At 39.6% G+C, this 20,068-nt stretch overlaps 1 protein-coding gene across 7 annotated transcripts in view; it reads right to left on the minus strand.

Moving 5' to 3' along the window:
• LAMA2 (laminin subunit alpha 2) overlaps positions 1 to 20,068 on the minus strand; it is a 358,263-nt gene that overhangs the window by 22,855 nt on the left and 315,340 nt on the right. For 5 of the 7 annotated variants that reach the window (XM_064649530.1, XM_064649526.1, XM_064649525.1 and 2 more), the window contains 6 exons: positions 15,672 to 15,831; positions 11,690 to 11,814; positions 9,668 to 9,830; positions 5,955 to 6,099; positions 4,013 to 4,151; positions 2,376 to 2,387 (listed from right to left, as the gene is read on the minus strand). In XM_064649530.1, the coding sequence (XP_064505600.1) occupies positions 2,376 to 2,387; positions 4,013 to 4,151; positions 5,955 to 6,099; positions 9,668 to 9,830; positions 11,690 to 11,814; positions 15,672 to 15,831 (744 nt within the window). The remainder of the gene's footprint in view (positions 1 to 2,375; positions 2,388 to 4,012; positions 4,152 to 5,954; positions 6,100 to 9,667; positions 9,831 to 11,689; positions 11,815 to 15,671; positions 15,832 to 20,068) is intronic. The other 2 variants (XM_064649531.1, XM_064649528.1) reach the window with 1 other exon arrangement.

Here is a 20,068-nt window from a genome sequence, read left to right on the forward strand (position 1 = left end):
TCAGATGCACAGATGCCTGATTTTTATCTTAACTAACCACATACACTCAAATGCTGCCTTCTATCATCTATCAGCACATACTGCACTCTGCTTTGCATCACTCAAAGCTGTAATGGGAGATTCATCTAATCTCAAATTGACATCAGTCCCCTTTTCCATTTTTTCTTTCTTTTCTTTAGGTTTTTTGATCGGTTGGTTGGTTGGTTTGGTTCTGGGTTGTTTGTTTGTTTTTTCCTTTGGTAAAGGAGTGCTGTCACCTTTGGTGTTAAAATGCAGTGGGCTATAAAATAAGGAAATTGTTGTTCCTTAGGCAAAGGAGAAAGATGCAAGCTAGGAAATCATAACAGTAAGGAGAGACCTGAACTGGAAGACAAGTTTCGTTCCTCTTTTTGCATGCTAGATCCTAATGAAAGAGGAAATTTAACAGCATACAAACATTTTTTTCTATGTATTTTATATTCCCGGAATCTTTCTTATGAAAACTGCTGTGTATTTTCTTACGACACAGCAATACACTTGACTTTCTCAGGTAGTTAAAGAAAACAAAACACTTGGGTTTGTTACAGAATGTAACTATCTATCCAGAAAAGGAAAACATTATAACAGAATTCAAGTTCCATGTCTGACTCATCAGCTGGTTGACAGAAGAAATTAGAAGCCCCTTGAATGTAACACCAAAGCTATCATGCTTTAATGCAAAAGTATAATTTCCCAGGCCTGGGAACACCAGAGTGAGATCACAACTGCTGGCAACATCTGAACCAGGCTTGCCAGAAGAAAAGCCTTAGAAAGTCACTTCAGAAAAAAATGTTGCCATTCATACTATGGAGAGTAAATCCAAAAAGCAAAAAAGCACTAGTTAATTCGCTCACAGTATTACCCATGACTGTTTTCTAGAATATCTGAAAAAGATGAACAGCTCAAAGGAAGAAAAATGAATTTGGAAATTAAATAAGGAGTTAAAAATGGTGTGGGGAGGGGAGAGGTGGGGGGGGAAATCGGGAAGCAACAAACATTTCAGCTCCCTGGAAGGAAAGAAAAAAGATTAAAGAATATTAATTACAAAATAAACCCGTTTTGCAGAGATGCTAATCAGCTGCAGGTTTTGGCACTGAAAGTTATTCTTTGCATTATAGCCATCCTAGCAAGCATGATGTATTCTCTGGCAAATTAGTATCCTCTACATAAGTTAAAGCGAGCATCTGGTTTACTAAAATGATCCATATGCTGCTTTATTTACAGTCATGTAGTTATGGTCACCTTTCATTTTTCATTTTTTTTCCCCTAGCTCTTCTCTAGTTCCTTTATGGACTTATCTTTTCAGCAGCAGAACAGTTTTGCTGTATCATTGTCAGTGGTGCCCATAGTCTCCTGTATTTGCCATCCAGAAACCATTCTTGTTACTACCCTCTTGCTGCCCTGTCCAGTGACAGATTGCCCTTATCCTGTTCTGTACAAGCAGTTGTTGTTATAATTCCCAACCCATATCACAGAATCACAGAAGGGGTAAGGTTGGAAGGGACCACAGTGGGTCACATCTGGTTCAATCTCTTTGCAAACGCTGAACACTTGCTCAATGTTTTAAGTCTTCCCTTTTTTCTTGTTCTTTTCCAAAACATGCCAAACTAGGTCCAAGTTCACTCAGATCTGGGTCTTTTTTTTTTTTTTCCCTTGGCCAAGCTAGGATTAGTTTAAAGGGAAAACAAGAAACAATTTCTAGAGCTTGGAAGGAAATAATCTTTCTCACAGTCAGGGCAGGGGTATGGGGGTAAAATTGCACTTTTCCAGTTCAAGCCAGGAATTAAGCTGCAAAACACAGTGAATTTCAGTTCTTATCTGAGCATATCAAAGTAAAAGTAATGGATACAAACAGCTGCAAACTGAAAACGCAATCAGAAATAGGTGATCTCCCCTCTTTTCCACTCATCCTCCTGTTCTTAAACTGAGAAGTGGCAAATTTCACAAAAATCTGCCCCTTGCTTTCATACCCTCCTCAGTAATTACTTAAGTCTCCAAGCACAGTGCTCCTTGCCTCACATTGGTTTACACTGCTCTTACAGCCTGGAAGTTGAAGCAAAAGCAATACAGCTGGCTGTAGCTTTTCTTCCGAGGCAACAAACGCAGCTGAAGTAAGCAGCTGCATGAAGAAAATAAAAGTTGCTTGTGTAGGTGTGCGCAGAGCGTGTAACATGACAGTGCTAAGCACTTGGGAGCAGCTTTGCTAGTTGTGGCAGGAGCAGCTCACTGAACTAAGAGCCTTAGCGTAACAGCTGGTATAAATACCGCCTACACACTGCTGCTGTGCTGCCGCCCGTGCTTTCAAGCTGCACTTACTAGACACATGCAAGTCATGCAAGTAATCTGATTATTTTTACCTTGCTTTCATACTGGGGTGAGAAAGAAAAACAAAAGAAGAAAACAACAAAAATGAATTAATTGTAGTAAATGATAATTCTTGTGTTGTTACTTTGTGATGCTTATTAGCAAAGTTCAAACATTTCACAGTGAAGCAGATATTCATAATTTACAAGCAACATATAACAATTAACAGGTTTACTCTGCAAAAATGCTATCTTAAAATGTAATACATCAGAGGGCTTTTATAATTTGTTACTATACTTGGCTGTGAGTAAAAGCAAACCACGTAAAAGAATTTGGCAGAACTGACATGACCTGGTAATTACAAAGTCATGGATACCTCAGTGTCTATTGTTTGCAGTAGTTCAGCTTTGCCCTAATCCTCCTTTCACTACTTTTGATTCTAATTTACCATAACATTCATCTTGCCTCAGTCACTGATGAATCATAGCTGCAGGCAAAATGGTTACCACAGGTCCAAGTAGCTGTGGTACACTGATTTTTTAAGCAACCACAAAGGAAGTGGAAGATAATGGCTCTAGACATTTTGTTATGCACTGATGTGATTTCACAATTACATAATATAGTGTTATATTTCATGACTAAAATAGATCTTAGATCTTTTTATTGCTGGGTGATTTGACATCAGAGGTCAGTTATTATCCTAATAAATTAACAAATACGTCCATTCTTTTAGTCCACAGAACAGTCTGTGGACTAATCACAACAGTTCCTTTTGCACAAGACCAGTTCAAGGCTGTCATTATGCCATGTAGTTAAAGCTGACATAGATTAATGGGCTTGTTTCTGTGTTGCTCATCTGTTCATGGTAGCACAGAATTCTCTTGTTCTTGTCATTGCAAAACTGCTGAATATTCATTTAAGCTTTAAGTAAGGTTTTGGTCTATTTAAAGACATGTAATAAAGTTACTAAATTCAAGTATCTGTTATCCCATTTCTTTAGTTTATTGAAGTTGAGGTTAAAGTTTATGAGTAACACCATGCAATATTTAAAAAATAAATACTGGGAATTTTATTTGTGTAAGAAATTCAGGATCAGACTTCTGAAGGGAAAAGGTTTTCATACTTTATTCTATTTACATTAAATATATCAAGAATATTTTATCATATACTTTACGTTCTGAATATAGGAAGAATTTTACCTAAGGAGTCCAGGAACCTAAGTCTACAAATAATGTTAAACAATATCTAAATAAAATATTTTAATACATATTTAAAGTATACTGACACTGATTATGCAAAAGCAGAGATACTCATTTAACAGTAATTCCATGAGGAGTAGTTCAATTTTTCTGCTCATGCACAAGGTAAACACTTGTCCTTAATTTTGGTGAGGTACAGAGCCATTTCTATAAGTCTGCAGCGACAAATTCTATTCATCAAATAAAAAATACTTAAAAAGTCAGCTACATCATGATTCTTGCACAGTATCACAAAGACGTACTGCACTGCTACTGTTATTTCCATTGTATTTGTGTAAGGTGAGCTGTGTGAAATGCACTGAAATACATAATATATATAGGGAATTCACCACTCATTGCAAGTGAACTTGAGAAATAAATACAGAGAATAAGATTACAGTGTATTTACATTCCCTTATCAAAGGTGAAGAAACTGGTTTGAGCCATGTTACCTTAGATTTCTCAGGGTTGGCAACCCCCCAAAATATATTTTCTCATGCGCTTTTAAGTTGAGTCCAAAGTGGCTGCCTGTAGAAGCTGTTGCTATGGTCTCTTCTTCATTGGTGTCTATGTCTACAATTGATACGTTGGCTAAAAGAAATTTCAGATTAGTTTTAAAATATTAGACATGAACAATGATGTCTTAATGTAAGAAACCAACAGATAAATATTTGGAGGGTTAGTAAGTGAGGGGAGAGGCAAGGAGGGCTGTATTTTGCAATTAAGATATTGGATTTCCACATTGTGTAATTATGGGCAGGGGAAGAGACCTGCACTTTTCTCTGTTTCCATAACAACCTGAATAACTATAGCAGTTCTGTATGCTTTATTTTTATATATTCTCTAAACCTGTTTCAGTTTGGTGTCTTCTTTGTGTCACTGGGCTTTGGAGCTAACACTTCAGGAGAGTCGAGACAGAAGAGATCATTTTATGTCTAATTTGTGATCTCAGTCCAAAAATTGCCACTTGAACAGGATTTTTTAGTGTAAAATTTGGTTAAGCATTGTCATTATGTGCCTTAGAGGTTGGTGATCAGTCACTCTAAACCATTTTCACACCCAAAGCAGTTAGTTGCTGTCATGTCTAATTCAGTCTGGAGTCAGTGATGCGCTACACACAACCATCTTATTTAGTGCTTGTTCCATGTATATTTTTATGTATGGATTAATAAATAATATAAAGTTCAGTAAAAGAGATGAGACTCAGTGAAAAATGCTGAGCAGTCCCCAAGAAAGATAGGGATGTTCTACCACAGGGATGAAAAGGAAGGATTCCCTCCTTCCTTCCTTGAGAATTGAATGTGGGAGAGACTTTCCTGCTGTACCTTACCAAAACCAGATTAATTTTCCTTTCATTTCTAGACCTGTATCCTCTTTATAAACACATGATATTTGAACACTATTAATAAATTACAATTATGTAACATTGTATTTTATCTTAATATCTCCTGAGTTAAATATGAACTAATATAACTGGCTAGCAATAAAGCATTCCTCCTCTAAAGGTGCAGCAAATCTGCGAGTGAGAGCTCCAAATTATTTTGGCCACTGTCTCAGCTCCCAAATCTACTTCAGCCAAATGACAAGGGAGAGGGATAAAGGCCAGGTAGAGAGCTGGAACTGCAGGGGGCAGAGGAGGAGGAGTGTGTTCAGTGGCTCATGTTGACTCTGCAGATGCAGAATGCAGAAAAACTTCAGAATACAAAGGCACAGAATATGCCACAGTTGTCATAATTAAAATTAATTTGTCTCAGGTAAGATTATATCAGCCCTATAATTAGATTATAAACAAAAAAAAGCATTTGCCAGCAATGGAAGCCAGCATTCTTTGTGATCTTATCAAATGCCACCACTTCACATTTTGCACCAGCAAACTGATTAAAGAATCAGTAGAATTTCTGGAGATGTTCCCAGTTGTTTCCCTGCAGACTGAGATAGCGGTACACTACATATCATTAGGGAATATAAAATAGTTGTTGTGTTCATCTACTGAGGTACTGTACTATCAGTAATAAAGTCATTGCTTTTTTTAAGTGCTTTAGTATATGCTGAGCATGAGAGGACTGTATAGCACGAAAGCTATTGCTGTCCTAACAAAAATCACACTGGTGTGTTTCATGATTTGGAACAACATCAGGGAATTGATGAAAAGGTTTGTTTTTTTTCCCACCCAAAACAATTTTAGAATACAATTTATGTAATTATATAAGAGAATTATGCCTGAAAAATAGGCTACCTGTCCAGAAAGACCCATTTGATCTGTAATCTAAACAAAAAAAGTTGCTAAATCGTTAGAACTTTATAATTCCCACAACATCTTCCCTGTGATTAGATGGTTAGCTGTGCTGTACAGGTAACTGGGAAAGTCATGGTGTTGACATCACAGAAACTTACCTTGCTTTTGAATTCTTGACAGAGTGAAAGATTTCCACTTGCCATCATTATGATTTTGGTTGCTGATAACAGAAGCTGTACCTGAACCCAGATCATAGCTGACTTTTATACGTCCACCACTCAGTTCTACGCTCATGAAATCTTTCTGTTAATGAAAAGGATTAGATACACAATAATGACTTTTGTTCATTTTGGTTAGAGGCATATGACATTAAATAAACACTTTTTAGTTGACATCAGACAACTTTTTTCAAGCTTTAAAAATAAAAAAAGTAGACATTTACTGCCCAGGATTCTAATATACAAAAGTTTGATGCCAACAAGTTCTTTCTCCCCTTTTATTCTCTTCTGAATTGCTAACTTAGCTGAAATTTTGCTAACAACTTATCTGGATTTTTGATGGGATGTCTGTACTTCTATTTTGTTGGATTGAAGACAAAAATAGACATTATAACTACCTGTAACTAATACTCTGCTTTGAAGATACATCTTTACTATAGTTAGAGTATTTTCTACATACTTCAGTTAGACTTATACTCGCAAGGCAGAAAACAAGAATAGCAAAGATGGTACCAGGATTCCCAGGGAGTAATCTGTACTAATGAAGCAACAGAAAGCTACAAACTCTCTTATTTTCACCAACCACTGACACTAGTATCTAAGCAGGAACTGGTGATGGCTGACTGGACCAATGATATACGTTCCAGTACCCACAGAAAAGGAGCTGGCAGGATACAAAGAGCAAAACAAATAGCCAGGGAACCGGACAGCATGGTAGGCATTAAGTAATGCCTGGAACTGTGACCCAGAATGTGAATGTATCAGAGAAATTTTAATTATGATTTTGTTTATGGCCAGTTCCAACTTTTCTCGGAGTAAAATTTAACAAACTCAGTATTCTAGATACTTAGAACCTATCCATGCATCACTAGAAAGAGCATCCGCAAAGTTTTTATACAGTGGGACAGTATCTTCAGAGACAAACTGTGTCAGGGTCCAGTTGCCTTCCAGCTCCCAGTGTTATTCAGACATTCAAGTAAATAATTTTTTGTAGAAAACTAAATAAATTAATAATAATGATACAAGATCATTTAAAATAATTACATTAATTATACTTTCAATATTCAATTACAAAAGTTAATTAGAAAAACTACACAAATACTTCATTATCATAATAAAATGCCAGCTTTTCTTTTAGTCAGTCAGGAGGAGCACCCTCCTCCTCGATCTCATGGCTAGGCTTCGCAAATGAAGATTTGGGAAAGGCTCTATCCACATTTGTTACAAGCACGCTGGTGGCTAATAAGGCCAATGCGAGATAGACATGTCAGATTGCAAAAGGCACAGCAGAAAGACTCCTTAGGTGGTATATTCTGTGAGGCAAGGTTCTTTCTGTGTTGTCTTTTCTCCTCAAGGGTGATCCTGCATGCGTTCTCAAAAGCATCAGCAGCGTTATAGATGATGTGTCTCCAGGCCTCCCGATTTGAGGCCAGAGTAGACCAGTTATGTTGATCAATATGGCCAAGGCTGAGATGTTGTTTCAGGGAGTCCTTGTATTTTTTCTTCGGGGCTCCTCTCTTGCGGCAGCCGGTGGCAAGTTCACCATAAAGCAAGATCTTAGGGAGGCAGTGGTCCTTCATCCTGGAGACATGCCCTGCCCAATGCAGCTGTGTTCTCAGCAACATGGCCTCAATACTTGTGACTGCTGCTTGTTCTAGAACAGATGTATTAGTCACATAATCAACCAGTGGATGTTTACGATTGTGCAGAGGCAGTGTTGATGGAAGTGTTCTAGGAGACGCAGGTGGTGGCGGTAGATGACCCATGATTCGGAACCATATAAAAGAGTAGACAGCACTATGGCTTTGTAAACACTGATCTTAGTGTTTACTTTCTTCAAGTGTTTATTTCGCCAAACTCTTTTATGAAGCTTTCGAAGGCACTATATGCCTTTGCTAACCTGTTGTCTATCTCCCCGTCAATCTTACCATCCGAGGAGATGAGGCTCCCTAGGTAATTAAACTGCTGGACTGATTTGAGCTCTGATTGGCCAATGGTGATATGGGGATGATGGAAGACTTCCTGAGGTGCAGGTTGATAGAGAACTTCTATCTTCTTTAAGCTGACTTCCAGCCCAAAAAGCTCAGCAGTGTCTGCAAAGCAGGATGTTAAACGCTGCAGAGCTGCTTCTGTGTGGGTCACAAGGGCGGCATCATCAGCATAAAGCAGCTCCCGGACAAGAAGATTCAACGTCTTGGTGTGGGCCTTCAGTCGCCTTAGGTTGAAAAGGCTTCCATCAGTATGGTATCGAATGTAGATACCGTCCTGATCATCAAGGTCTGCCGTGGCCCTTTGGAGCATCATAGTGAAAAAGATTGTGAATAGAGCCGGTGCAAGAACATAGCCTTGTTTCACACCATTGGTAATTAGAAAGGGCTCAGAAAGTGCATCACCATATTTGACTTGGCTGCGCTGATCCTCATGAAGTGAGATGATCATTTTAAGGAACTTGGGGGGGCATCCTAAATGTTCCAAAATCTGCCATAGACCTTTTCCGCTCACAGTATCGAAAGCCTTGGTGAGATCAACAAAGGTTACATAGAGACCTTTATTCTGTTCCCTACACTTCTCTTGCAGTTGTCTGAGAACAAACACCATGTCTGTGGTACTCCTGTTGGCTCTGAAACCACACTGGCTTTCAGGTAGAATTCCTTCTGCTATAGTGGGTATTAGTCTGTTCAAGAGTATTCTTGCCAGGATTTTGCCAGCAGTAGAGAGCAGAGTAATACCACGGTAGTTTGAACAGTCTAATTAAACTCCTTTCTTCTTATAGAATGTGATGATGACTGCATCATGAAGGTCTGATGGTAGTTCACCTAGTTCCCAACAGTGCACCACAAACTCGTGGAATTTAGCATGGAGTGCTTGGAAAAGACTGATCTAGACAAACATGTTTTTTATAAAATAGTGACTTCTCAGTAATTCTTCAAGACATTGGTGAGAACTGCTGCACCTAATTTCTGGCCCATGTGAAAGGGCTGAGGAAAGGATTCTGTTCCCAGTCAGTCATGCAAGTCAATCTGGATCAGAGATTTGAAGATGGGTTATTCAGAACTGGACAGATGTGTTTATAAATAATTTCTTCCTATTGTCCACACACAGTTGATACTGTGTATGAATAAAAATCTTGAGCAACTTTATAACTAATGCTTCTATTCTCTATTTCAGCTCTAAAAGCCCCCATTTGTAGACCTTGTAAAAATATGATCACCATTGCATACTGTTTGTTGCACTATTCGATCCTGTTTAATGCCACTCACATTAAACACAAACTTTTTCTTCATATCAGTAGGAATTCTATATTCTCCCTGCCCTCATACTGCAATATTTTAAACTATGAATATAGAACCACAACTGAAAATGTTTGCACAGATTCACATTTGCAATAAATGAAAATTAATTAATAATTTCAGAAAAGCTGGAATTCCCCTCAGTGTAACATAATGCTCCACGGCCAGTAAACATTAGGTAGTCAACCTCCACACTATAACATTGTCATCACTTGGACAGCAGGGAAGCATCAAACCAGGCGACATCATACCAAGACAGTGATACATTAAATTACTAATTGTTTTCATAATCTGATTAATTCAGCCACTGCAAAGACAGCATGAAACCTGTAAGGAGTATACAGGTTAGCTGATTGTTCTTACCAAGTCATCAGTAGCAAGATACATCAGCAGGGCATTTGATGAGAAGGTCCTGAATTTGAACATGACTGTGGAAATATTGGGGTTCCAGCGGATTGGGCGGCTCACCATGGCATAGCTGTCACCATCGAACTGGACCGTCCCTTCACCATCTGCCACCTGTGGGCTGAAAATGGGCAAAACCAACCATTTTCCTTTGCCTTGTGAGGTTAAAAGAAAAAGTGGGGGGCTAGGGGAGTGTGGGGACACCTCTTGGGAGCCTTCCTGAACTTGGTTTGATTTCATATCAAACCTCTGTTCTGACAAGTAAAGCTGTAAGGTCAGCTCATCAGCTGTCCAACACAAAAATGCATCTGTGAGGAAGATGGAAGAGGAATATATCACATACATCTATCTCACCGTCTGTAATGACTCATTTTGCATTCCTCAATGTAAAATAGCATTAAGACTAATCCTGGTAGCAACTCTTTCATCTTCTAATAAATCTTGGTTTCATTATTCTTACTGATTTTACAACTTCTGGAGGGTCCAAGAATTAAAACCCTGGAAACTGTGATTCTCTATTTACCCACAATTTACAAACCTCACAATCAATTCCTTCATAATTTTTGACATTCCTGAAATTACAAAACAGGAAAGATCAGGCCTTGAATTTGGTTGGTATGATTTTATGATAGATTTTTGTCCATTTCTGTCACACAGATCAGACAGCTGCAAGACAGCAAGCTTTTGATTTAATCACAAACATAACTGAATTTGAACACAGGACCTACATGTGAAATATTGGCCAGGAGCATGTTTCCCATTTATCTTGGAACACATGTAAGGGTCTTGAATGTAGTCCTCTCACCTTCCACAGCTGCACTTAACAGTTTTGCAACTACACTTTGCAGGAGAATAGGACTCTTTCTGGTACTGGAACAATGTGTTAAGGTAAAAGGAAGCTTGTAATTCAGTTTTCTACAAATCTTCAATCTACTATTCTTTTTTTAATCTCTCTCGACCACTCCCACTCCAAGCAAGCAGACCTACACCACTATTACTACAGTTATAGTCAAGGAAATTCTCTGGTACTTCCAAAATTGTTTCAGTTCATGACTGGAATTTCCAACACTTTCAAAGGGCTAAGCCTTAGCAGGACGTAAAATTAGGCTGCTAGTTTGAAAAATTGCCTACTCTTCCCTGACTGGGGCTACAACTATTTTACCTAACATTAAGACTGCCAAATTCACTACAAACAGGAACATTTAAGAGAATAGAACTGATTGCATGCAGAGGATCACTGTGAATATGTGAGAGATGTGGAGTCTGTCCTTTTCACATGATCATTCCCAGGCCTGGATTGTGCTGTAGTATCAGGTGGTGCCTCTGTATAAGGGTCCTCAGCTTTTGAAGCTGAGAAATGACACAGCAAAGTGTTTGAGATAAGTTTGGTCAGAAAGGGGAATGAAGATTGCAGCTCTCTGAGGACAAGGCTGCATCTGGAAAGGAATTAGCTTGTTTTAAAATTCCCAAACAGAGTTCTGAGCCTATATATGTGAAACTTGGTCCTGTCTGGATGGGCCATTTACCCTACTTGCAACTACAAGGTCACAGACAGGAACAGGATTTCCCATCCTATTCTGAGAATGGAAACACCTTTCTGTTGTGGGGGTCTCTGCTTTCTACACTGTGAAAGTCATCTTGAGGCACCTGACTCTGCTTCATGCTGTGTAAGAGGTGCAGGCACCCACAACACAGCTGTCTATGAGCCAGACTCAATCCCACTATGGCTCTCATGCTCTCTCATGCTTTGACTAATCCTGGTTATTGGTCGTGAGAAATCTTTCCATCGCAGCACTGCTACACCAGTCTTACACCATCAGTCTTACTTCTGATAACACATTGACCACATTTGGTGTAATTGCAACCTAACTTCTGTTGCATACAGACTGGACCTTGATGGCTGCTGTGGAAATTCCTGATGCTTACCACCAGATGTAATGACAGGTTTCTAAAGAAGATGAAAAACAATGCTTTACCTACCTGACAGCACACCCTTTGCAGTCGCCTTCAATATCCCTGAAATTCCAGAGTCCTATGGGTTTGCTGTCTAGAAAGGTTTCACCCATGCAGCCAGTGAAGGTGGTGACTCTTACAGCATCTGACTTCTGCAACAGAAAACAAAAACCCCCTTCGAATGCAATTCAAAGTGATCTGCTGTGTCTGAAAACATAACTGGTATGAAAATCACAAATACCATAAGATGCTTCTTAATATTTTGAATATCAAGAGTAGTATCTAATCTTAGAAACCCTCCTATAGAACAACTGATCAGTGAAAATGTGAAAAAAAAAAAAAAAAAGATGATATAGATTTGAGACTCTAGGGAAGGCCTAGGCAGAACAATTCCTGGAGAACAAGGAACTGCTCTGGTTTCCACCATCAGTTTTCCTGGCTATTCAAAGAGCTGCCTGCTCTCACCTGTTCAAGGTCTATCTGGGTTTTCATTTAAGACTTCATAGAAAGGACTATGAGGAAGTTTGCTCACAATACAATAAACAAAGTAATAACCATTATCCCCGGCTGCAAAATAGAGTACATTCTTCACATCTGGTCCTGTCCTGACTGGCCCAAGGGCTACAGCGTTGGCGATCTCCTGCTTAATCTGTTCAAATGCTTGCTGCTGTTCGAGGCCCCAGTGGAAATCATTCTTCTTGCGGGTTATCAGATAGAGAGAGCTTATGATTTGGCTGTACTCAGGGTTGTGCATTCTCCAGAAACCTATGGCACCCAGAAAAGCTTGTGTTTCCTTCTTGCTGGTCGGTGGGGCCATTGCTGTGACCTTATCGATGACTTCTGTTGGGATCTGATGACGTCCATCTTGCCACTTGACCCCCGGGAACTGGATCTCTCAGGCAGGTCCCTTGACCTTACTCTTTTTGATGGCAAAACCAGCTCCCAGGAGAATCTAGAGGATTTTCTCTCTCAAAAAACTCCTCTGCTGTGTCTCCCCATAGGATGATGTCATCAATATATTGCAGGTGTTCTGGAGCCTCACCCTTCTCTAGTGTAGTGTGGGTCAGTCCGTGGCAGATGGTGGGACTGTGTTTCCACCCCTGGGGCAGTCAGTTCCAAGTGTACTGCACACCTCTCCACGTGAAAGCAAACTGCGGCCTGCACTCTGCTGCTAAGGGGATGGAGAAGAACGCATTGGCAATGTCAATAGTGGCATACCACTTCGCTGTCTTGGACTCCAGCTCGCACTGGGGCTCCAACATGTCTGAAACGGTGGCACTCAGCAGTGGGGTGGCTTCATTCAGGCCATGATAGTCCACAGTCAGTCTCCATTCTCCATCAGACTTACGCACAGGTCAGTTGGGGCTGTTGAAGGGTGAGTGGGTCTTGCTACCACCCCTTGGCTCTCCAGCTCACAAATCATCTTACGGAAAGGGATCACAGAGTCTCGGTTTGTTCCGTACTGCCGACGATGCACAGTTGAAGTGGCAATTGGCACTTGCTGTTCCTCAGCCTTCAACAATCCCACAGCAGAAGGGTTCTCTGAGTGGCCCAGTAACAAATTCATTGCTTAGCTGCCTCTGTCTCCACAACAGCTATTCCAAAACCCCACCTATGTCCCTTTGGGTCTTTGAAATACCCATTCCTGAGGTAGTCAATGCCCAGGATACATTGGGCATCTGGACCAGTCACAATGGGGTGTTTCTGCCAGTCCTTCCTTGTCAAGCTCACCTCAGCTTCCAACACAGTCAACTCTTGAGACCCTCCGGTCACCCCAGAAATGGAAGTAGTCTTTGGTCCCACACATCCTGATGGCATTAACGTGCATTGAAGTGTCAGTGTCAACCAAAGCCTGGTATTCTTGTGAGTCTGATGTGCCAGGCCATCAGATCCACACAGTCCAATAGACACGGTTCTCCTGATTCCAAAAGAGAACTACGGGGCCAGAATTTTTCAGGCACTGGCACCAATTTACAAACTTAACAGCAGCCACAATAGAAATTCTACTTAATGCTCAAAACCCTGGAAATGGAGCAGACTGTCCAAGCTAAAAGACTAAGTGTGAACTCAACTGTTACATCTGTAAAGTTCATGCTGAACTTTGGATACAGAAAAAAGTGCAGGTGGCAAAGCAATTAAACCCCATGTCACATCAGAACTCATTAAGCTAGGGTCATGCACACATGTGCTTATGAGATCATAACATGGTACCATAATGAAGGTAGTGATATTTGACAGTACACAGAGTACTCAGATCAAAATTCTCTTTCTAAAAATACCTTGTTTCATTTAAATTTCACTTCGTCAGTATGAGCTGATTAAAAATCTATACACTTAGCTATTTGAGGTAGACAAGCACCTGCTGTTTTACATACAGCAATTACAAATATTAAGATCTTGCAAGAGAACATGAAGTGCAATTTGAAAATATTCAACGAAAAGTATGACTTAAAAAAATTATTGTGCTATTGATATTTCCCGGGGTAATTGGAAAGGTTTTAATTAACAAGTATGAACTTAACGTCAGTTTTGAGAAATCCATGATATCTAAGTGTCATAGTCATCTACTCAAGTCAGATGAAAGATGTTTGTAAAAACTGAAAATGAACCTTCTTATTGAATACACTGCAAAGATGCACGTAAAAAGGGATGTGGACAAAACCAGAGGACAAATCTAAAGCACTCCAAATCCCAATAATATGAAAAAGCAGATTCAAAGATTTAAGATATATCGGTGATCTTGATTAAATGTCCACAAAACTTTATAGTTTTAGAAAAGTCTCAGTTAAGGTCTTAATTTTTTAAGCCTGACAACTGTACCACATGATGACAGAAATTCCCAAAACCATGACGTTATAATTTATCTTTTAATTCACACACTGCATTTGAACAAAATAAATCTGATAGTGTTTAAAACCCTAAATTGCAAATATACTAGTCATATCATACTAGTCATATCAAACTTACAACAGACTACTTTCCTACCTCTCCCCTTGTCCTTAGTTACCGGGAAGAAAAAAGAATTCAGGAGGGTTTTCCTGACTAGGATAAAAAATACTTGGAGAACTTACTGAGGTTGAAAACAGTTGTTCTGACATCAGGGGTTTGCATTTCAATTTTTTGTATATGGTGTTATTTTAACTCTTGAGGACATATACAAATTTTAGAGTAAAAAAAATTCTTTGAGTTCACTCTTAGAGAATTTTAGCTTTTTTTTTAATGGTAAAATATTGACCAGGAAAAAAATAGTCAATTTAAAATGTTTTGTAATGAATGCCACTGGAAAATAAGTGCTAGTTAGCTTTTATTGGAGAACATTTTTTTTTAAAGATTTCCATACATTCTATTTGGTATAAATCTTCTATTCACTTCTATTCACTCCCTTTAAATTTAACAATGTAGAAGAAGTCACCAGAAGAATGAACAGGCAAAACCAAGAGAAAATAGATCAAGGGTCTGATGCAGGTAGCAGTTAAAAAGAAGGGTAGTACAAGGGAGGAAATTGGAATAAAAATTAAGAAAACAAAGCAGAAATACCAGAAGTAGACCACAAAGGAGAAAGTGATATGATGGATATATGACGAAGAAAAAACCCTGAATGCAAAGGAAAATATGCTGTTATATTGTTAGGAGACCAGCAATGTATGGAAACAGAAATGAGTTCCTGTCACAATGATACTGAAAGCCTGTCAGAGCAGCAGTATGTCCAAGGTAAAGCATCAAGCTAACCAGCAGGAATTAGTTGCTTGAGCTAAACTCTGCATTAATACAGCCAGTCGTAGGACCTCTGATTAGAAGTTAGCAGCATGGGCAGTGAAATCTCAGGTCTGTGCACCTAGGTGTATGCAAATCCCAAAAATCTTTCTAGAGTGCAGGTGTACTACTTGCTATTAAAGCACCGACTACAATGATGTCAGCATATTAAAATTTACTATTTCTATTTTAAGCAACAACAAAACTTGTCCATATAAGCAGCCAGTTAATACACTATTACCAGACAAGACATTACCTTAATTTTTTCAGTTAAACCACCAACAAACAGCACTGCATTGACATCTACATCCAGAATGGTATATCCAGGTGGAGAGACAGCACTGAATGTGGCTGGCACAATGCTGGCTTTAGGACCATCCAGAGCTCGCACTGATATTGTGCCATTTTTCCCAGTCCTAGAGATTTAAAAACAATAATATAAGCATAAAAAGTCAGTAGTTACACCAAACATAGGAAAAGTCCATTTTATATGGTATCTTTTAACAGAGGCATGAATTAGTGATCTGATTATACTCCATTTTGATACAAATGAGCAGACTAATATGCCTGCATAAGTTAAAGACATGATTACAGAACCAGATTTTTTTCTCTCCTGAATGTCCTTTTTGAACAAAATTCACTATACACATGGAGCTTGACTAAAAAAAAGAAATTGCATTTTTTTAATTACTGTGATGAAATTAGTGTTAAGTAGTTGTTTCTTGACATAACAAATGTTGCAGGTAAGGTTCCAAATGAAATTTCTGAATTTCATAAGGTTTATTAGATTATATTTGAATTGAAATGAATGATCATGTGATAAAGTGCTTCAGTTTCCTTCACTGTGATGCACAGAGTTTGCATTTTTTGCAGTGGAGCTCTCTGGTTGCTTATCAAACAGGCACAAACCCCATTACAATTAAGAATGTTCTTGCACAGTCCTCTATGAATCACATCAAATACTGATGGTAACAACAGCAAGAACAGACTTTCCCATTTGTTAACAGTTTCTGAATCAGTTTGTTTTCTACTTCTTAGGTTATATTAATATAGTAACTGGCACAGAAAGAGTTTGCTGACATGTATTTACAACAGAAGGAATAGACTGTGGAAAGATGATTCCTCCTAGTCTTTCAGATATATAGAAAGGTATTTCAAAGGAAACTTGAATAATTTTGAATCCTTTGCAGTAAATTGCTTAATGTTACTTTAGCTTACAGCAGTATGGATAGTAGCTTTTCACAGAAAGGTGACTACTTAACAGAAGTAAGCTATTAGGTACTTTTAGTCACACTTTAAATGAGTGTTTTGTCCCAAACAGATGGATCATAATCAATACACATAATTTATGGGGCCATAATATGATTGTAGAAATAAGTGTGGAATACGACCTAAATCTTGTCATGAAGTATTTAGTATGTTTAGTAATGTGGTAAAGGTATGGTGGGGAGATGAGGCAGAGGGTCATCAAATATTGTGGATTTACAGATAACTTTGGAAATTGCTACTTTATCTCATTTTTAATAGGATGCTGGATTTCCCATGATGACTGTCATGTTGATTTGGAAATTCCTAACATGTATGCCAGATCTTGAAATCTAACTAGCACTGAAACACACAGCATGGATACCATTGGAACTTTGCTAACTTACACGTTTCATACTTAATGTAGAAAAGCACCATTTAAAACAAAACTCTCTTTTTTCCATAACAGCTTACAAAGAGTGTATACCTATCAAGAATGACTATCAATTTTTTTAGATTACATGTGATATTTTACTGGCTACCTGATTAGACTCTAAAAATTAATCAGTGCCTGTTCTCAAGCTAGACAAAATGGTGATTTTTCTCAGAAAAAAATTTTATATCTATATTTGTGAAAAAATTTCTAGGGAAAGAAAGAAATACAATTAAATATAGTTTATAAAATTCACCAAAAAATTTCCATATATAGCTTTTCTAGATAAAAAGTTACATGCCCATCCCATCAAGATACTGCCAAGTCCCAACCAGAAAGGTAAAAAAAAATTCCTTTGATTTTCTAAAATCCTGAACTTTGTTGCATGCAAAGATGCAAAATTCCTTTTCGCCTAATTAGAAAACAAAAAAACAAACCCAAAACTAACATGACTGGCTTGGAATGTTGAAATAAGAAGCAAACTAAAAGTTAAATAAATCTTTACTTCAAGAACTTACATGTAGAGCACAGCAAGGAAAACTACAGAACTTAGGCTATTGAATAAGCTAAATGAAGACACTGACACCTTGTATTTAGGGAATTCCTTGATTTAGAATAGAGAGTGATAAGATCTCCTCCAAGCCTCCTTTTCTCTAGGCTAAACATTCCCAGCTCCCTCAGCGCTCCTCACAGAACTTATGTTCCAGACCCTTTCTCAGCTCCATTGCCCTTCTCTGGACACACTCCAGCATCTCAATGTCTTTCCTGTAGTGAGGAGCCCAGAATGGAAAATGGGATTCGAGATGTGGCCTCAGCAGTGCTGAGTACAGGGGGATGATCACTTTGATTATCCTCCTGGTCACACTATTGCTGATAAAGGTCAGGATGTCATGGGCCTTCTTGGCCGTGTGGGCACACTGCTGGCTCATGTTCAACCATTGTTGACTAGCACCCCCAGGTCCTCCTCCAAGGGGCAGCTTTCCAGCCACTCTGCCCCCAGCCTGTAGTGCTGACTGGGGTTGTTGTGACCCAAGTTCAGGACTGGGCACTTGGCCTCATACATTTGGACTCAGCCCATCGATCCAGCCTGTCCAGATCCCTCTGCAGCACCTTCCTGCCCTCCAGCAGATCAACACTCCCACCCAAATTGGTGTTGTCTAAAAACTGACTGAGGGTGCCTGTGATCCCCTTGTCCAGGTCGTTGATGAAGATGTTAAATAGAACTGACTCCAACAGTGACTGTGGGGAACACCACTTGTGACCGGCCATCAGCTGGATGTAACTCCATTCACCATCAGTCTCTGGACTCAGCCATCCACACAGTTTTTGAACCAGCAAACAGTGCACCTGCCCAAGCCCTGAGCAGCCAGTTTCTCCAGGAGAACATTGTGGGAAACGGTGTCGAAGGCTTTGCTAAAGTCTAGGCAGACAACATCCATAGCTTTTCCCTTATCCACTAAGTGGGTCACCTTTTCATAGAAGGAGATCAGGTTGGTCAAGCAGGACCTGCCTTTTGTAAACCCACGCTGGCTGGGCCTGATCCCCTGGTTGTCCTGTGCATGTCGTGTGATTGCTCTCAAGATGATCTGCTCTAAGACCTTCCCTGGCACCAAGGTCAGATTGACAGCCCTGTCATCCCCGGAATCCTCTTTCTGACCCTTCTTATAGATGGATGTCACATTTACCAACTTTCAGTCACCTGGGATGTCCCCAGTTGAACAGGACTTCTGGTAAATGATTGAAAGTGGCCTGGTGAGATCTTCTGCCAGCTCCCTCAGTTGTCTTGGGTGAATCCCATTCCCATGGATTTGTGTGCGTCTAAGTTGCAACTGGTTTATTACCGAAGGTTTATGGATGTGAAGCCCTTTAAAGGATAAAAGTTTTCAATGTAATAACTGTCAAAAGACAAAGTTACTAAGAACCTTTTTAAAACTGTGAAAATCTGATGCTTTCTGAAAGTTACTGGCAAGTAACTTTCTGGAAGTTCCAGTCTATATTGTGCTGAAATCAAGATTCCAGTTTAAAAACATTCAAGTGCAATAATGCAAAAGTCACTGAGCAGACTGACACATTTTAGGGTGTCTAATAATTCACAAATAGTATGCATGTCTTTCATCTTCAAACAGACTGAAATGCTAACAATGGAGTCTCTGCCATAAATAATTCTCTCTTATTTATGGAGGACAATGGATCTTAAAGGAAGATCCTGGCTAACTTGACAGCAAAAAGACATTTCTATCCTGCGCATGACAAGTCATCAGGTTAGAAGATATTGTTCTAGTGATAGTCAGTTCTGTAAAACTGGAGGATTACAGAAGATGTACCAGCACTGTGTGGCTGACATGCAAAAAGGCACTGATTAGGGCACTAAATTGGGAGGAGCTGTTGACTCCCTCAAGAGCAGGGAGGCCCTGCACAGAGACCTTAAAAAATCAGAAATGGGTGATCACCAACTGTATGAAGTCTAACAAGGGCAAGTTTCTGCACCTGGGATGGGGCACTCCTGGTTGTGTGTACCGACTGGGGAACAAGAGGCTGGAGAGCAGCACTGTGGAAAGGGACCTGAGAGTCCTGGTCAACAGCAAGTTGAATACAAGTCAGCAGTGCCCTGGTAGCCAGGAGGGCCAACTGTGTCCTGGGGACAGGGAAAGCATAGCCAGCTGGTGGAAGGAGGTGATTGTCCTACTCTACTCTGATCTGGTGCGGCCTCATCTTGAACATTGTGTACAGTTTTGGGCACCACATTATAAAAAAGACATTAAGCTATTGGAGACCAGCCAAAGAAGGGCCACAAGGATAGAGAAGGGTCTGGAGGGGAAGCCGTAGGAGGAGCAGCTGAGGTCACTTGGTCTGTTCAGCCTGGAGAAGAGGAGACTGAGGGAAGATCTCATTGCAGTCTTCAACATCCTCATGAGGGGAAGCAGAGGGGCAAGTACATATCTCTTCACTCTTGTGATCAGTGACAGAACTCGAGG

The sequence above is a fragment of the Pseudopipra pipra genome, chromosome 3, assembly GCF_036250125.1.
Source record: "Pseudopipra pipra isolate bDixPip1 chromosome 3, bDixPip1.hap1, whole genome shotgun sequence".
NCBI lineage: Eukaryota > Metazoa > Chordata > Aves > Passeriformes > Pipridae > Pseudopipra > Pseudopipra pipra.